Source organism: Poecilia mexicana, unplaced genomic scaffold (genome assembly GCF_051168715.1).
Source record: "Poecilia mexicana isolate PSO_F unplaced genomic scaffold, ASM5116871v1 scaffold_3, whole genome shotgun sequence".
In the NCBI taxonomy this organism is placed as follows: domain Eukaryota; kingdom Metazoa; phylum Chordata; class Actinopteri; order Cyprinodontiformes; family Poeciliidae; genus Poecilia; species Poecilia mexicana.
The window spans coordinates 29,884,677-29,904,308 of record NW_028263372.1 but is presented as its reverse complement, the minus strand read 5'-3'; the positions used below and the strand labels follow the sequence as shown (position 1 = coordinate 29,904,308).

The following is a 19,632-nucleotide window of genomic DNA, read 5'->3' as shown; positions in this document are numbered from 1 at the left end:
GATGAGAGAAAAAGACCCAAAAATGAAAAAAGTTGAATTCTATTAAAACAATCTGGGTCAACTTGAGGTATTTTTTTTAAAGCTTTTAAAGTTCATCAAAAGGAATACGAGTAAGCTGTGTTCTTGCCGCATGCTGCTTATTACTGTGTTAAAGAAAAAATATATGATTTAAAATTGTTTTGTGTTAAGTTGTCTGTCACATGAGGATACAATCCTGTTTTATTCTAAGAGTTTAGGAGACTTTTTATGTCAGTTATGTGTTTATGAGGTTAATGTGGTAATGTGCACAGAAAATGACAGAAAAAAAACATCCTTGGATATAAAATATAAGGACATCATTAATGACTTTACACTTCTGGAAAGTACTACATGCACACGCTTTTTTCTTCCTTCTCAATGACTGCTCAATGCTTAATTTTAGTGAGCATGGACTTGCATTTAATTTTGTGTGTGTCTGCAGTAGAGGGCCCTCTCGTGTGCATGTGTGATTGCGTGTCAGAACGTGCGCACGTATGATCTTCTGTTTAAAGGACTCAGTGCTGAGAGAGGCCTTCAGGTTTAGCCCCAGGCTGATCCCCAGGCCATTTAGGCACCCCACTGCTTGTTTACTGGTCAAGCCCAGCCAAAGCCAGACCTCAGTCCTTTATCTTTGGGCTTATGTTAGCACAAATCAGCCCCTTCTTTACTTCTATTTACCCCTCGATGACAGTAGCTGTCCTCACAGTCCACCTCTATCAGCCCAGTGCTGACCACAGATGTCCCGCTGACCCTGGCCACGGCCCGAGGTGAATCAGAGGACAAGGGGAACCTCGGTACCTCCATCCCCGTTTCCCAGACCCCCAAATTGAGCTCTGTCTATTTTGCTACAACGTCGGCATAAACATTTCCGTTCCTGTGCAGAGGCAGAGTAGGTAAACAAACACGCAGGCAAGCAAAGGTGGTGTTTTCGCTTGTGGAGAGAGCTGGAGTGATGATAATGTTCCAAGCGGAGGCTGGCTGGAGGGCAGCCTGGGGCAGCTCACTAACACCTCGAGTCAGGACTGTATCTTAACACCAACAAGCATCTGTCTATTCCATCGCATTTCTATCGTATAACAACGTGTCACTCATTCAACACAGAATAACACAATGGGAGGACTGTTGCTGCACACAGAATGCAACATGATGTAAAGCTTCACAGAATAGCTGTCTCTGATTACATAATGGCCAACTAGTTTTGAAGGCAGTATTGTTAAAACAAAAAGATATGTGCAGGCACTGAAAGTTTGCACTCCATAAAACTTACCTACTTGCTGACTAGCAGAGTATTTTGGAAGCAATCAACACCTCCATGGAATGCATAAGGTGATTTTCATACAAGACTGTCAAGAAACCCAAAGTACTTTGAATCTCTCTGAAATCTTCTGCATTTGCAGGCCACAAATGCTCACAAACCTCAAAATTAGACTATGTAATAACTCATTTAATAAGAGATTTCTGGACGAAAGTTGATCAATAAACGGTCACTCTTTGGATATATCCAAAGAGCATCTCTGTGTCTCAGACTATAATTCATCTGTATTTTCGTGACACTTCATGAAGACACAGCTAAAGAACGTATCAGAAAACTGATTTTACTGCCACCTTTGCTTTGTGTAATATTACTACCTCAAGCATGAACAGACTGTTTAAGATAATGTTTTGGCATCTCAACCAGATTTAGGTTTAAACTTTAAATAGACTATTCAAAAACATTTTTGTTGTTTTATGAGCTGTTCAACGGTGGGCCTGTTGGTATGCTTCAGGTTTTTGCCCTGTTGCATTACCCAACTTTGCTTCGACGTGAAGTAAGACATTGATGACCATAAAGAAGCCAGAATCACAACTCCATTATTTATATGACACCACTTTGACTGCTGGTATGATGCTCTTCTTATGAAACGCTGCTTAAATGTTAGGTTTTTGTGACTTCCAGGCTACATTGCAATTTTGGTGAACCAATCACTCCTGTAGTTTCACCTCAGTTTCTCCATTTGTGTTTAGTGGCTCTCAGTTTGGTTCAGTGAAGTCCCAATCATAAGAAATAGTTTTGAAACCCTTTCCAAGCTGATGGATATCCCCAACTTTGTTTTTAATATTTTTAATGAAAATATTCAGCCTATTTTCTGTTGTCAGACTGGTTTTACTTAAGCAACTTCTTGATTCTTCAGGTATGATGGTAATCAGGCCTAAATGTGGATCACCAAACTGAACATATTTGTCTGGATAATCACAAATAATTCACAATTTAACAATGGAGTAAATTACCTTTTCCACACACTGGGCCAGAGTGACATTGAAAATTAACTTATGTTAATTGAAATAATTGAAATCATCATTTGAAAACAGTTTTGAACTTCTTTGGTCCCTGAAGTGTGAATTCTGCAATAGGGCAAATATTTATTCACAATGCAGAAACACAATAGTGTGACACACGTTTTAGAAATAATGATGTAGAAGCCCACTTTATGCATAGCTACTCCTAATTTCTGAGCTTTTTTCTCATCTGTCTGGCTTTGCTTTGACTCTGCTTTTATCAAACTCCAGATGCTGGACAGAAGATGCTGTATGGGACTAAAAGGTAAACAGTGTTAAAACAAATACAAGCTACAACTGTTTATCAAGTGTCTTTAGGTTAGCACAGTTGTACCTATGTTTGGGACCTTCTTTATAAAACACACGGTTGTTGCACCACCTACTGCAATGAGTATTTTTATTATTTTTGATTGGACGCCCTCAGACCATTTCAAATTTTATTTACAGTAAAATGCTGATTTAGCGTTCTTGTTTTATTTTATCAAGCAACATTCTTCCATAAATCAATCATCTCTTCTTGCACATTTAACAGGTCACCACTTCACCAATGTGGACTTCTGCCACCATTTCCGACCAGGTGCTCCAACAACTGATTTCACTGGCTTTGGGAGTGGGAGTTTAGCAGATTCACAGCTGCCTGCATCTTCCTCTCCCCTTTAATACAGGAAACCAATATCACTTTGACCGCCAGTGGGAAAAAAGGCATCAGGCACCTTGCTCTGGGTAATGGATAGCTTCTGCTCACTGATATAAACAACAGGGGAGCTGTGATCCTGTCAAGGCCATTTCCAGTCTGAACAAGGGATCTGTGTGTGTTTGCTTCCTTCCACCGCAGAGTTACTTTGTGCTCTTTATCGGTGGAACAACTACAGTATCTGGGAAAGAAATACGCTTACACCACGTACCCTTTTCTGTAACACAACACCACAGTTATAAAAAAAGGTGTGTGGGTAACTGTATGTACATTAGTTCTGCCATCTGCCTGTTGTCACAAGATAATAGATCGTTCGAAATATGGGGAATATCTGAAATTAAATTTACTCTACTTCCCAGAGATTGGTTGATAATGTACGAGCGCATGTGCTCTGTATGTGTGTGAATGTGTGTTTGTGCTTTACTATGTCTCACACTGTAAGGCTCATTTTTCCAACAAATACCTCATTGTGAGAACCCATTGCTCCTTATGGGGCCCAAAGCCCAGACCCCATAGAAAGGAGTGCTGTTTTGGGACCAAGGTGTGAATTGAATTGAATTAAATTTACATTAGGATTAGTTATAGGCATGTACTGGTAGTGGTTAGATTTAGAGTAAGGATTTTTAGATTTTGAAGTAGCACAAATGATGATTTATCAAAATTTGATACCACAAAGTATTATTCATTTAGATATGTTTATTTCCTCTTTGTTGCTACAGTTTTTTTTATCATACCAACAAGGGATGGTCTTTAAGTCTTAAAATTCCACAAAAATCTTGTTATCCTATATACATAAAAACAAGAATTTTGATAAACTTCAGTGAAAAAGAGATATCAGTTCCAGAATTTCTCAATATATACACGGAATATTATTTGGGAGAAGCAGTGGTCTGCTGCTACAGACTCCACATAGCAACCACTTTCTCTGGCATCTCATTAAAAAGGCTTTACACCACATGGGCAAAATGATGGAGAGTTTGTAAACTCGTGAATAAAACTGCTTTCCTAGATACAAAGAAACTAACATAACATTTTTGTTTTTGGTTGGGGATTTTTCTAAACTTTTTAACACCCACACTGATAATAACAAATATCAAAGACTATATATTAATTTCTTTGTTCATTTTAAAAAAGTTACCTTCAGAACCTGACATGGATGCCAGAGCATTGTAGTTATTATTATTGTGTGAGCATGTGTGTATGTGCTTTTGTGAGAGGGTAACGGTGAGTGTGCTGATGTGTTCTTGCCATCTCCATGGTGACAGAAACCAAGGCCTTTCTACCAGGTTGACCTCTGCAGGGTCTTGGGCGCCATCAATTACGTCAGCTAGTAAAATGGGCTTTGCAAAACATAGCAGATTATATGGAGTGTAAAACATTAGAAAAATGTGTCTAAAACATCAGAGCAACTTGTTTGAAGTGACAAAGGGTTGGGGAGAAATAGAGACAGACCCGAAAAGGAGAGACCCCTGACATGTGATTTTGTTTGAAGGCTTTGTAACACACTCAAGTGGGCAGGGACGCTTTCTTTGACCCTTACGGCAGTCCATCTTTTGGGCAGAATACGAGCAGGATGGACGGACATATGCTTTGCACAGGGTCAAATGAAGCAGAACTCACAGGCTTTTGTGCCGCTTTCTTTTGGTGTGAGAAGAAAAGGCAAATCTGCTGTCAGGTTGCAATCCAACGCACCCACAAAAATCACATAAAAAGTTTGCCATCCTGTTTTTTTGTACTTAATTTTTTGGACAAGTTTTTGTCTCTGACTTATCATGAACGGATGTGGATTCAATTGTATTTAATGGCTCAGTCACATAGGTCCTAGCGTGAATGAGTTTTCCAGGAGGGCGAAAAAAGGATAGTGCAAAACCTCCTGAGCGGACTGGCTTGAATGCGCAATCCATCCATCACAGTGAAGCTTTGAGAGGCCCTTTGACTAATTCAGGACAATAAAGACAGAGCTGGACAGAGATGTTTGCGATGAGCGCGACACTCAAGCACCTTCTGCTCTCTTAAAACCCCCCTTTCTCTCTTTCAGTTTATGAAAGCTGAGTCTAGATTCCAGCTAGATAGCAGATTGCGATCAGTGCCTCATTCTCCTGCCAGTAGAAAGCTTTTTGCTGACTGGGGCCAAAGCCAGTCTTTTTAAGCCCAAGAGTTACAGTGTTACTCACACTGCACCATACATCAGGTCTTCAAAAATGCTAAACCAATAAAATGAGTTTCCATCCATCTTGACATGCTCACATAGAAGAATTTGGTTTTAGAAGAGGGGGAAATGCCCGCCGGGGCAGAAATGCACAGCTAACAAAGTTTTGATAGACTGCGTGGGTTCTGGGAAGTAGTGATTCTTCAGTTTTAGCATCTGGCTGCAGTAGTGAGATTTTACAGGCCTTCTTAAATGTCATGTCTTACATCAAATGTGAATTAGCTATAGCAGTACAGTAAAAAAGAGTGACTGTATCTTAAGTGCAGCAGATTGGGATCTCTAAAATTATAGGTTCCGTGCCATGACATACTGTGCAGTCTCTTAAAACTACGAGGGGTGAGCAACATTTTATAAGGGAAACCTGGTTTAACCAAAGCTAGGATTGCAGTCAGAAATATTCAACTAACCAAATGGAGTTTCCCATGACAGCATTCAAAGTAATTAGTAAAACAAAAGCATTTTTCACAAATGCTGAGAAAGAGAGATCATTTTGTCACATTAGAGAAGGGCCTTGTTTAAAACATAGGGAATGTTTGCAAACCTCCCTGAACAAATGGGTGTTTAGCAAATTACACAACAAAATGCCATTACTATCTCAATGCCAGATATCTATAAGATGATCTGATGAATGCTGGTACAAGTCCTTCATCAGCAACTATAAAACGTAAACTAAATAAGTAATGACTTCTTTGCTGGACCCCATAACTTGAATAAAAAATATAAGACTGAAGTCCAGAGACAACTTTATGGAATGATAACAACTGATTATGAATTGATAGAAACAAAATGTATTTGCTTGCAAATTTGGACCAGCAGTATATCTGTGCAAAGAGTTACTCTGTTGATGGTGTACCTGGCTTCATTGATTCCTAGAAAAAACACGCCTTGTTTAAGAGGCTCTAGGAGCCTTCAGTTGACAAATTAAATCTCGGTAATGTCAAGCAAGGCCTGGATGAGAAAAAGATCCTAGAGGTTCCTATAGAAGCCTTAACAGTCAACATCTTTGGTGGGATTTTTAAGTTTCCAATTCCAGCACAGGAGCAATCAAGCATTGCTGATCTATAGATTTTTTGCACATAAGAAATTCATGAATTCTGAATCTTACTTTTCAATCAAAATCTGTCATCTGCAGTTTTCCTGTGTAAATAAATCCAGCGCTTCACTGCATTATTTAAACCCCTCCACAGCTTTGGTTGTTGAGTTGCAGACAATGGCACACATTAGTAAGCAGTTAAATATAACTGGATTAGGAACTCACATATGCGTACTGTCTACTACAGTCTGGCATGAAAATCTCACACACTAAAAGCTTTTACATTTAATAATGCCTGTTCAACAAAGCCGTATACATTCTTCAAAGATCTGGGAGAACGCTGATATAATCTAATTAAGTAAAAGGAATTAAAACTGAATATGGTACACTTTGGACTGAGTTACTTCATGGACGTTATTATTGAAATAAATCAAAAATCTGCCATACAGTGTAGTCACATCCAAGAGCTCAAACAGATCAAACTTTTTTGTGTTTGTGTGTGTCTGTGTTGGCTCTCTGTGGTTGTATTTTTAGTTTCATCTTTCCTCAAAAGAGTCGCTAATAAGAATGATGTTTGGTGGCCAACTTTTATTGCAAGTGTGCTTTATCTAATCAGCATTTGGAAACAAACCCCAAAGGATTTTTCAAACAATCTGTTCTTTGAAAACATTACTAAACAACAAAAAGCAGGGAGATCAAGCCTGCTTATCAATTCTGATGCTCATCAGTTCTGGAAAGGCAGAAAAGCAAAAAAACTGAATTAATGTAGGTGATTTTTAATCACAGAATGCTTCTTGAATAGTTACCCCTAAACAAACACACTTCACTTATAGATTGTAATCTAAATGAATTTTGTTTTAGATTCAGAATACTCACATCTCCAAATACCAGATTTCTTGAAACATTCACCCAGGTGCTTTTCACTCTCATTATGTTTTGTGTGTATGTGCACGTGTGAATGGTTCTCAGCCAGGGAGGCTGATGAGAGCGGCTAAAAGGTGTTTATGAGACTGTTAGCCAGGAGAGGATGCTGCCCTGCAGCTTTCACCCAAATAAAAGAGTAATTCATTACTTCCAACATGACCCTCTCATTACGCACAAATAGGAATTAATGACTGCTATATCGGGCGCTCCCAGCTGAGTGAGGCGGGGCTCGCTAAAGGACTAGCGTTAATTACAATGTCCTACATCTCACCCATTTAACACCACACATCAGATCTCTTTTTGCAGAGAAGGAATAGCAATGGCCTTTCACTGCGCAAGGATGGACACTCTGAACGCCTGAAATATAACTGTTAATGTAAAAACAGAGAACTGTCAGTTGAAAAAGAAAACAGTTGTAAAAAAATGTTTTTACTAGAGAACAAAGATCTTCAGTTTGATCTCAAGTGTGCTGTGCTTCTTGTGCTGTACAAACCTTCTTTTGAAAGGCGCTGACAAGAACTTCACTCAATGCTCCTTGGATTTCTTCTTTAATGTACACCATCATCTTGTTTACAGCATCAGCTTTACTATTGTTTCATATTTGCTGAGAACTTTTATTTATGATGATGCTTGCCAAGCTGCTACTGCTTCCAAACATTTGACCTTTCAGGCAGTCAGAAGTGTGATTATTGGCCAATATGAGAAGACTGCCTGGTGTTTATGACAACAGACAGAGACACTGATGTAGGTGGTGCACTCCAGTTGTACACTGCAAGAAGCTGTAAAAATTGATATTGGCTGTTTTGCCAATATCAAGTATCACTAAGTAATTCTGTTCAATTGTTACTTAAATTGTCTTGTTATTTCAAATAGTTCATAATTCCACACACATTCACAAAGCTCCTAGTTCCAGATAAAGTCTTAGTTGAGTTCAGCAAATTCCACGTTTACCGTTGTGATGGTAGGACGGATGGATAATGGTTATCACGATGACTTGATATGGAAAGATGGCATTCTTTAACAACAGGTTTTGGACGTTTTATTTTTAATTTTTTTTTTTTTTTTACCTCCTTTGCAATTCTGCTAACCGTCCAAGATAAACATGGATCATAATCCAGTCAAGCGACTAGCCCACTAAAACAGAAAGTTGTAAATTACAAATTGGGAGCCCAATTTATTCACCTTTAGCCTTTTTACTTATCTTTATCCTGGATGCCAATAAAATGTAGCTGGAAATGCATTTTTACTACATACAAATCTGACACAAACATTAGTAAGGTAAAAGATTTGTGTTATAGGGAATAAATTATACTAAGTCTTGGTTGGTTCTGTAAATGGTTTCTGCTTAAGCTACTCACAATAATAAACTCAAAAGCAGTATTTTGGGACATCTTAAGATCAAAAGCAGTAAAATAATCTGGAAGAAATCAGTTGACCAATTTGATTAGTGGTCATCTTATTAATGGCCGACCCTTTTTTGTTTTATGACTGGTGCACAGAAGTGTGTTCATTTTATCTTTGGATCTTGATCTCACTGGTGCATAACAATACCAAAAAACGGATTACCTTGCTAACACCTATCTTCTATTTTTGTCCCTAATTAGGCTTTAACTGTTTTTCTTCCACTTTTAGGGGATCTACAATTGGGGTGGGCTGTTTTGATTTTCATTAATTGGTTTCATTTATTGTTTCAACTGTGTGGGTAAAATAAAGCCCTCAGAGACAGCAGCTGTGATTAGGGGCTCTGTAAATAAATGTGAGATGAATCTGAGCTGGAGATAAACAATAATAAAAATGGCAACCACGGGAGCTGATTAAAATTCAGATTTGGATTTAAAAGACTTGTTTAAGAGAATATACAGAGCTCTGGATTGCAGACCTGTATTTGTGTTCAGTTTGGCTTGCAGAGCTCATTTGGAGGTTGCAACCAAAAACTTTATATATAGAAGCATTACTTTGCAAAGTAGTGCTTAGCTGTGAAGTGTAATAACAATGATAAATGGTTTTCTTCTAATGAAGAGCTTAAAATTCTAAGTGCAAAACTACCATTTGCAGCCATTAGTTCCAAGTCTTAAGGTTTGTGTCTCACCAACTTTGTAAATCTTCATTGCACAATACTTCAAGTCTTACTAGCTGAAGAGCACCTGTGAAAATATATTTTTCAATTCTCAACATATTTTTATTTGGATTTCACTTTTGTATTTGATAGGGCCTGCTCACCACATGAATGCGTTTAATCTGAATCATTACACTGTTGCTCTGGCTGCATGTTTAGAGCCTTGATTTTTTTTTTTTTTTTTTTAGTTTTGTTTTGATTTCCTGGAAGGTGAACTACTGCCTCCGTGTCAAGTATTTTCCAGACTCAAACATGTTTTCTTCCAGGACCACCCAGTATTTAGCTCCATCACCATAATATGGCGTTGCCATCACCTTGCTTCACCCTGGTGATGGTGAGTTAAGAGTGTACAATTATTCACCCAACATAGCACATAGACAAAGAAGGATCATTTTGGTCTCATCAAACTAAACACCTTGAAATGCCTTCTGTCTCCCTTAAAGGCTTGTGAAGCGTCTTATGGCTCTTTAACACCAATTTAACAATCTTACTACTCTTCCATGCAGGCAAGAACAACGAATACTTGTCTTTTAAACAGATTATCTCACCTAAACTGTGACTCTCTGGTGTTACCATAGTGGCTATTTTGTCATTTGGTTCTTTATTTGTTAGGCCTGTTAGCATAGACCACAGTGCTTAAAAAAACCTAGCACTACCTGTTCAGAATGTTAGCATCTCTGGTTTGCGCTTTGGTCTTCATGAAGCAGGTGGTTCCCTAATGTTGTCGAACAAACATCTAAGTATGTCACTCAAAGATATTGATGGTAACATTTTGCACAGATGATGGGCATATTTATTAGGTCAGTTTTAAAGACATTTGGTTGCCCAGATTTCATTAAAGGGTATCGGAATAAAATTTTTGTATGTGTCAAAGTACTTTAGAAACCAAGTGTCCCCTTTTAGGCCAAGATCATAATTATGCACCACTTTGTGTTACCACGTCACCTCGATTGAAGGCTATCACGAGACAAAATGGGAAAATATTATTGCAAGACACTGCAACTATCCCTGAGCTAGACGCTATATTTTTAATGTGTAAAATGATTACATAAATATATACATGAAATCTAATTTCTTGTCTTAATGACAAATAAGGATGTTTTCTTTTGTCAATGGCAATGTTTTTCGCTAAACTTCTGTGACATGATTGCCTGTGAGAGGAGTAAACAATTACACCTGGATCAAAGTAGAGCCATAATTATATGTCAAATGCTGGTTAGCATTAGCGTCTCTCGTCAGGTAGAAGAGGGGCGGGCATTGCTGTGAGATGTTCGGAAATATCTCTTTCATCTTTTTATACTTTCTCCCCCATCAAGGCATGTTTTAACAAACACACACTTCATCCTTCATCTCTCTTTTGCTCTCTTTTTTTTGATGGTATGACACAGGAAGAAGCTGAGCCCTGCAGCCAACGCCGCCGTCCGCACTGAATACGATTAAAGTGAGCAGTGATTAATCTGGGCTGCCCCATAAGTCCTCTTTACCACTTTAATGGATGTTATCTCCCCCTCCTCTGAAGGCTTATCTTGCTGATCGGGGCCAAGGATGAGGAGAGGAAAAGGAAGGGAGGGAGAGTGGCTACGGGTAGGGGGGAAGAAATCAAACCAAATCCATACAGAGGTAAGTAAATGAATAAGCAAGTAAATAAAGTGAGTAAATAAATAAAAGCAGGGATTGAGGGTGCTGCTAAGCGGATAAGGCAGATCAGTCTCTGTAAAGTGCTCATTTGTTTTCTAAGAAGACGAGACAAGCTGCCTTCGAAGCCCACAGACGGAATTAAAGGAAAAAAAATCCTGTCGACGTTACAATTCCGAGGACAAAACTTTGAATAAATCTTCTCACAATAACAGTGAAAAGATAAGGTGACGACAGTACGCAGCCGTCATTCTAAGGCAGTAAATAAAGTAAATAAATAAACGCCATTACTTTCTGTGCAGTTTCTACATTCAGACAAGCAGTCAATAATGATGATATTTCCCTCAGGTGCAGCAGGGTAACAAGCTTGGTCAGGTTTGAGTTAATCGTGACAGAAAATACTAATTTCATCCCACACAGCGTTTAAGACATGATGTTATTGGAAGAACGAATTTTTAATAAAATAGTACAAATTCTGACAACAGAATAATAACCTTAATTTTACTGAGAATACTAAAATATAAGGCACATCAGCAGTTGCAGTAACTTCTTCACACATTCTTTACTTGACCTAACCTGAATTGCTTTATAATAATAATAATAATAATAATAATAATAATACATTTTATTTATATGCTTTAGAACAGTTTCAGAAATCACACAAAATTACAAACAGATTACTTATGTACATCAAACAAAATCGTAGACATGGGCCGGTTACTGCTATCAAGCCCGTTTTAAAATGAATTTGCCTTCACACTGTTCTTAGTATTTGTGCCAAACAAAGTAACCAGAGTTATGACATAAGGCACAGGGTTACCCCTCTCCCACCTATTGCTGCACACTGCTAGGCAGCAGGCTGAAGGAAGACCAAATCATGTTTATTTTTTTTTTTCATTTGTATGATAATGAGCCAAAGCCAATTATTTACTCAAACTGACAATAAGGATTTACTCTCCTCTATTCTCAGCCTGTCAAACTTATAAAGGTAATGTAGCCTCTAACTACATTTGGCAAGTTACCAGAGGCACAACTTGGTAACCTGAACAGATTAGCTTGTTACTATATAAAGAACAGAAGAACAAAACTGAATATGAATGTACAAAAAATGCATTAGGGTTTTTTATAAGATGCCATATTTCACTCAAGTTGTTTTTCAGCTTATTTTTCTGAATTCCAAATTTTAGATTTCACGACATTTTGTAAACAAAAAAAATAAAAAAAAATAAATTCTGGTGGAAAATCAGTGTCTGATTTATTTTTTAGAAAACAGATGTCATAAAACTAAACTAACAATAAACTGTGTTTTTTTTTTATTCTACAGCTTTGCTGAAATCTGTCTAAGATCATTTTTGCTTGTTCTGTATAAATATCAAAGTCACAATGAAAAAGTGTCTTTGTTCATCTTTCACAAAAGGCCATCACACCATGAGACTCTAATACCGCCTCATGCCTGTTTTAAACTTCTCAAAATGGACACTAGTGTTTTTGTTCTATTATGCGAGCGCAGCCATAATACTGTGACAGGGTTAAAGCTGTTCAGGGCTTTCATTTTCCCTTTTTTTCCCTCCCCACTCCGGCTTACAGCGATGTTGCAGTGAGATTCTGTCGTAGACAAACCTCTGCGGGATTCCATTCAACACTAGTGTACATCTTTAGGTACAAAGCTGCGGGCTGCACTGGCTCCAGGTAACATAAACGCTCCCTTCAAGCCACCGCGTATATCTGCCCATGGAAATTCTCTAAAGGGGTTTAAGCGTTTATGAAGAAACACTATCAGGCACTGCCGAAAAATTCAGCTTACCCTGTTGAATAGGGACTTCAAAGAGAATTGCAAATACCTTCGCACCGCTACATTTTCTCCTCTCTTCTCTCCCCTTTTTCTTGCTCTGCCTCTCTGCGTCTCTTCCTGGTTCTTTTCATTTTCTTTTTTCATGCTTCCAAACATGAGCCGCTGTGTGATGTAAAATGTATTATCAGCCATATATTTCCTCTTTAAATGAATAATAACAATAATCTCGGAGTAATTTCTTTCTTACACAGCTCTGTCTAAATAGGGCAAAGCAAGCAAGCTAATAAAGAGCTGTGGATAAACAAGGCCGCGCAGTAATGAACGTGTGGATTAGGGCCTCCAGTCTATGTTCGGCGATAAGGGGAAAAACAGCGACTACTATCCAGGTAAGAGCACTTACTGGCTGTCAGGGAAGGATAAACTACTCTGCAGCTGCACTATTTACTTCCTACACTCACATTGTGGACACACAAACAGAAACACTGATGGTTACAAATAAATCAACACCCGCACGCTCATTCACACACACCGTCAGCGCATAAGAACCACAAAGAATCGGAATAAAATAAACGTATAAGCCTATTTACTGAGGACAGAGCTCTAAACGCAAAACAATACGCCGCATACACACAGTGTGATTTAATGTTAGAGATAATAAATGGCTTCATAATGAGCAATAAAAACGGTCCTTAAACAGTTTACTGCTTAGTTCACACTTATAATTAATCTGGGTTGCATGTGTGCATTTAAAGTGGGAATAAAAGTCTGTGCAAGTAAAAGAGAAAAATGAGTGCTGGGAAACATCTGCTGCATCATGCAGCTGTAAAAGAAAAAAAAAAGAGAGACAAACAAAGAAAACTGCCTTTTTCCCACCTCACCTGGACCAGGAAGCTCTCTAGAAATTTTTTTTTACACACACACATGCACACAAAAAAATGTTTTGTGAATTATTTAGCACAACGGGAAACCATAACATTTATAATGTTTTACAAAGCCATCAAATAAAGAGAGAGGGGATTAATTGCCCCGGTCCGACCTTAAAATAATTATTTTGAGCGGTGCAACTCTAAACTCCAACGAAATTGATACACTTTGATAATTAGATTCTTGGCACTGACCCGCTGAAGTCAATAAAGGTTATTAAGGCCAATTGCTGTCTAAACGCATTACGGGCAGAGTAAACTGTCCGTCGGAGGCCCCTGCTACTCTAGCGCCAATATGATAATCCATTCTCCGTCCTGGGGGTTTCTTCCCCAGCGCCTGTGTCTCCACTCTGCCATACAAAACCAGATTGGATTCGCTTAACCTTTCCAGGACTTTGATCAAATGAGCTCACACAGCAATAACATTTACATTGAACCCCACCCCCTCCCCAACACACACACACACGCACGCACGCACACACAAACGTTCTCTCACTTCTCTCCACCTCCTCCTCTGATTCTACAGACTCTCCATCCCTCTTTCTACACCCTCTCCACCCACCCCCTCGTCTGCACGTTTGCTCAATAACCTAATCAGCTCTTGATGGTGGCCGGGCCAGGCCGCGTATGATTGCAAGCGCTACCCACCTCAGCAGCCCGAATTGTTTCCGAGGACTGTTATTACAGTGAGGAGTTTGGAGGGGGGGTTGAAATGGTCACCAAACATTATCCCTGTGCAAACACACAAATGTACAAAAGCTAGCCTCTATTATAAATCAGAGAGAGCTTTGCGATAATGTAGCTCACGAGTGAGTTTGTTTGTGACCAAACCGTCAGAAAACAGGGACTGACAGGTTGGGTGAACGGAGCGGAGGGAGACGCGGCCCCGACACCACTTCCTGTTTTGTACGCCTTGAAGTATACAAATGTATTCAACAGTGTGGATCCCGTTTATAATGAAAGTGGATTAATTTCCTTGATATGCGTTGAAAAGATTTCCATCTACAAGACTCGCTCTCCTGTCAAATGAAAAGGGGCTGGGGGGGTGGGGGGTGGGCAGAGATATGGTGAGATGGAGGAAAAGAAAGAGGGAGAACTAGAGAAATAAAGAGCGAGAGTAAGAAGGAGAAGAAGAAGAAGAAGAAGGAGATGGAGTGCATTGAAATCTCTTTGCAAGTGCTGGCTTTTGAAGTTGTGAGATGAGCAGCCACAGAAGTCAGAAAAGTGACAAATTAGGGAAAAAGCTGTACTGCGCAAGCAGAGCTGCTAAATCAATTAAAGTCATGCCGAGTGCATACATTAACATCAATGGCTTGTGCAAACACACGCAAACACACGCGTACACACACAAGCAAAAAGGACAACAGAAAGAGAGAGAGAGAGAGAGAGAGAGAGAGAGAGAGAGAGAGAGAGAGAGAGAGAAATGTGCTCATGAGCTCGCCATCGCTTCTCCCCCTACAGTGAAAAGAAGAAAGATAAAAAAAAATACCACGCCGGTATTTAAAATATTCTGCATAGAGCCAAGATCTTCTGCCTATTGTGACTCACAAAGAGGCCATTCATTGTTGCTAGTTTAAGGAAATGTCACTATTGTACGACTCCAACGATAGCAGAGTCCTGGGGGAACGCGAGGCTCGGAGCCAGGCGGGTCTAAACGCAATCCAGCACCCCGGATCACATGGGAACATAGAAACCTTTCAGCTCCTGCCCTTCTTCCACCTGCCCGAAACAACCTTTACCTACCTTTACCTTTATACACATTATCACTATGCTGCGCTCTCACGTGAAGTACACTTGAAGATTATTCGGGAGTCTTATAAAAGAAAAAAAAAAGAAAAAACAGAGGTGCCCAGCAAGCCGGTGGACTCGTTTTGTTTTGCTTCTTTATACATTTATTTATGTATTTTATCAGAATGTCATTCAAATAGAAGGATGAGCATTTGCATGACAACAGGCTGAGGAGCAGAGAGGGAGCCCCAGGGAGAGACAGTATCCACATACAGGAGCCAGTCTCTCCATATTGCAATATTCTTCATACAGACTAACAAACGCATACGCAGCCCAGCGCATCCCACAACGCTGCTGCTAAATATGACAATAAAGCAAGGAAGCCTGGCGGTTTGTATTACTATTTTAGCAGGATGAAACAATAGGCCCTTTTATTGCTACAGCGCAGTATATAAAACAATACGGTGTCATTTTATAAAGCCTATTTAAATAGACACGTATTTGGTTTTTTAAAATACTCACACCGATATCAGATTTGACTAAAAAAAAAAAAAAATAGCGTCGCATTAAAATCCACTCCGCAGGCAACCAAAATATGTAAATAAATAAATGGTAAACAGCATCTGCTCACACTAGGTCACTCGTATTTCACCAAATTAGACGGCGCTGTCAATTGCCAGCTTCAAAATGTAAAATATATGCCAATATAGGGGACTGCAGGAGAGACCACCATTATTTAAATAACTCAAAGTAATTTAGGGAAATGTGTTTTAATCCAACGGCAGAAAAGCCTCAGCTATCAAAAGCTCCCAAAGAGAAATCTATAAGCCATATTTATGAAGTGCTGTTTCATCAGCGTATCTGAGGTCGATGCATGTATGTAAATACTGCTAGCAAAAGCAATAATGTTGTCTTTCATCACAATAGAGAATCATTACCTTTGTGTGCTGTGCCAGTGTTTTATTTATTATTTTTTTCCTTTTTTTTTGGTGTGTTTCTTTTACATCTATTTCTTTCTCCAGAGGAGACGCTGCCTTTGCTTTTTGACATTGTAACAAAAATAAATTATTTAGGCAAATACATAAGTAAAGTTAATTTATTCTAATAAACATATGACAGTGTAATTTCAAGTTTTAAAAAAAGAAAAATACTGGAGAAATTATATTGCCAAGTGTGCTATGTTTCTACTTAAAATAATTTCAACTTTATTTACAGTATCATATATAGTTTTCACTGAAAAGCACAAAATTACTAAAGAATACCTACACAAGAAACTTTCCACTTTAGCAATGCCCTGTCCCAAACACCGGTCCGAATCACACACTTCTTCTGGACCCAGAGGTGGAGCTCTAAAGCCCCCTCACCCACTCTCTGTCAGGGTCTCCGGCTGGCTGAGACAGAGCGGGCCTGCCGCTAGAGCCAAGCAGCAGCAGCGGCACAGGCACCACTCTCCCCTCCAGCCCCTGTCTTTATCCCCGCCTGAGCATTAGATGTGATTACTGCTCAGCGCTCGACACTGACAGAGACCGAGAGCTCCCAGAGACAGCAGGAGCGGGAGAGAGACTGACTGCAGGGAGGAAAAGAGGAGCTCCGCTCTCCGCTGAAGAAGCAGCTGCTACAGTGATGCAAGAGTGCCCCCTGCTGCTTCTGGTGTCTGGGTATGGAAAACATAATCTCATATATATATATATATATATATATATATATATATATATATATATATATATATATATATATATCATTAAAGAGTATAGTAGATAAACTTTTCAAATCAAAACCTAATGGAGGCATAAACCAACAGCATAATTACTATGTACTGACTTAACTGTAAATCTGATGTTCTAATCCTACTGTTTTTTTTTTCCTTTAAAAATCGTATATCCGCAACGTGAGCTTGCACGGTGAGCAGCTAAAAACCATTAATTCCCTCGCGTCACTGGACAGCAGATCGCTTACAGTTGAAGCTCATCACCAAAATCTAAATCATTTAAATACCAGTGGAAACCTGCAAAACGCTGGTCAGCAACTACAAGAAGAGCCTATAAAGATTTGCCCAATAAATATTGGCAATGGTTTAAAATGTTTCACATGCCATTTAAAAAAAATGTAAATGAAAACAATATTTTTAAAATATACTTCTTTATATTATATTATTATATTTTGGAAGTGCCTCATTTCTTATCAAAAATACATTTCTTGGTTTAATAAGTAAAGTTTTACATTAAAATCTGCCAGGGATATGAATAGTTTTGGGCTGAACTGCCTAATAAAAGAAATAATATTAATCTGATTATTACTACTTAATAGAAGTTATTTATTCAAAGTATACCATATGTTACCATTTTTAAATTACCTATTGTAAATGGATCCTCATAATTAGGACTACCATTAATAAATCTAGTACTTCTTATCAATTATCAAATATTAATTAATGGACTTTTTAAACACATGTAAAAACAGTTTAATAGTTTTGGTGGTACTCGTTTAAAATGTACTGAATTGGAAGGAGTTGTAGTTTGGTGTACAAAGTGTTTCTGTTCTATTTTTTCCTAAGCAGTGTGTCTTGAAACCGATTTACCATGGTCTCCATGAGCTTCCAGTCCTTCTCCAGCTGCTCCATCGGTCGGGTCCACCAGCTGCAGAAGCGGGCGTAACGCTGGCCCTGAAACCAATACTGCCGCAGCCATTCAAACTCCACCTACGGAAACACAAACAAGCAATGAGAAATACCAACAGCATGCAAACACTAAAATGTTCACCATCTTAAACGCATGTAGACTCAGTCAAGCTAAAATTTGCTATAATTCTAAATAAACTCATGGGAAAATAAAAAATAAAAAGAATAATTATCTTCTTTTGGTGTTGCATGTAAAGACTAAAGCATTTAATTGTAGGATATTAAACGAATCCATGGTTGGAATAAATAAAAATGTTGTCATTTTAATATGTCAAATCTCATAATTACTTCAAATAATATATATATTTTGGTATATTTTTCACCCATGGAGGCCGTCATTTTTTCACCTCCGGGGTTGTTGACGCAATTGGGTCTGTTCTATGATATAGAGTTTGACTGGTGCAAATTTAGACAATATCATGTCGGCTTCAATTTAATAAAATTAAATAGTGCGCTGACTAAAACTTCCGAAAGACCTATTTGTGCCCTCAACCAGCGAGAAAAACTGATGAAGGCCCTAACAGGTGGTCCTTACCTTGGCAAGCTAAAACCAAAGCCCGTGTAAACAGTTTTTACTCAGAGTGCCTAAACCCTAAACCCCACCAGCGCCTAGCGAGCGACAGACGAAGTGTATATTAAACCACGGACAGACTCTGTCTTCCTGGCCAAGACGGTCAAGTCTCCCGTCTTGGCCAGGAAACTACCGTATTTTGTCATTGTTTCCCGCCGTTATTTCCCGAAAATTTCTCGTAATATAATAATTTCGTGAGAACCCCAACTTTCCCCGCTTCCCCTAGCCGCCCTACGCTCTGACGTGGCAGTGTAACAACATGGCGACGTCTTCTGCTTCTTCGTCTTTTTTATGATGGTTGGCAAGCAACGTTTAGATGTGCAATACCGCCATCTACTGGACTGGACTGATGACAATATTTTATTTGAATTTATAAAAAAAAAAAAAAAAAAAAACAGGCTACTGTATTTTTTCTGTATTGTATTTACATCTGAAATAAATATTTCTCAAATAAAGTCTATTGTTATAACTAATTATGGAGATGAACATGTTGCATATTCCTTTATAAAAAAATAAGCAAAAATTAAGCCAAAATTTGGGTGTAGTGAAGAATACAAATAGTTTCACGCCCTTTTAATTTAGTAGGCAACACAGAAAATCCTTTGGTCAGATGAGACTGAAATGCAACTTTTAGGTCACTCTGAAGACACCATCTTTACTATAATCATGGCAGTATCATGCTGGGAAAGCTGTCAGAATTGAAAGAATGGAGAATGATTATAATGCATAAAATATGTTGGATGCTGAGTCTCCCTTGCAACCCTGCAAGGATACGCATGTTAGATAATGGTTGAATGTTAGATTCTGAAAAAGAATTAAAGCTGGGTTAGACCTTACAGAACAACAACTCTGACCATAGATTGCAGTCTCCAGATGTGCAAAACTGGTAGCTACAGCTCCTAGAAGATTTGTAGATGAAATTGCAACCAAAGGTGATTCTACAAGTGAGGGTAAATTTAGATTTAACACCCAACACTTTTCAGATTTTTTTTGCAG

The 19,632-nt window shown here is 38.7% G+C and overlaps 1 protein-coding gene across 2 annotated transcripts in view; it reads right to left on the bottom strand.

The window, feature by feature from the left end:
- The window catches only part of fto (FTO alpha-ketoglutarate dependent dioxygenase), a 138,203-nt gene that overhangs the window by 77,012 nt on the left and 41,559 nt on the right, over nucleotides 1-19,632 (bottom strand). The window contains exons 7-8 of one of the 2 annotated variants that reach the window (XM_088004411.1): nucleotides 17,967-18,086; nucleotides 11,826-12,899 (exon numbers count right to left, since the gene is read on the bottom strand). In XM_088004411.1, the coding sequence (XP_087860537.1) occupies nucleotides 12,741-12,899; nucleotides 17,967-18,086 (279 nt within the window). In that variant the 3' untranslated portion in view covers nucleotides 11,826-12,740. Of the gene's footprint in view, nucleotides 1-11,825; nucleotides 12,900-17,966; nucleotides 18,087-19,632 lie in introns of those variants that run through there. The other variant, XM_014985250.2, reaches the window with a different exon arrangement.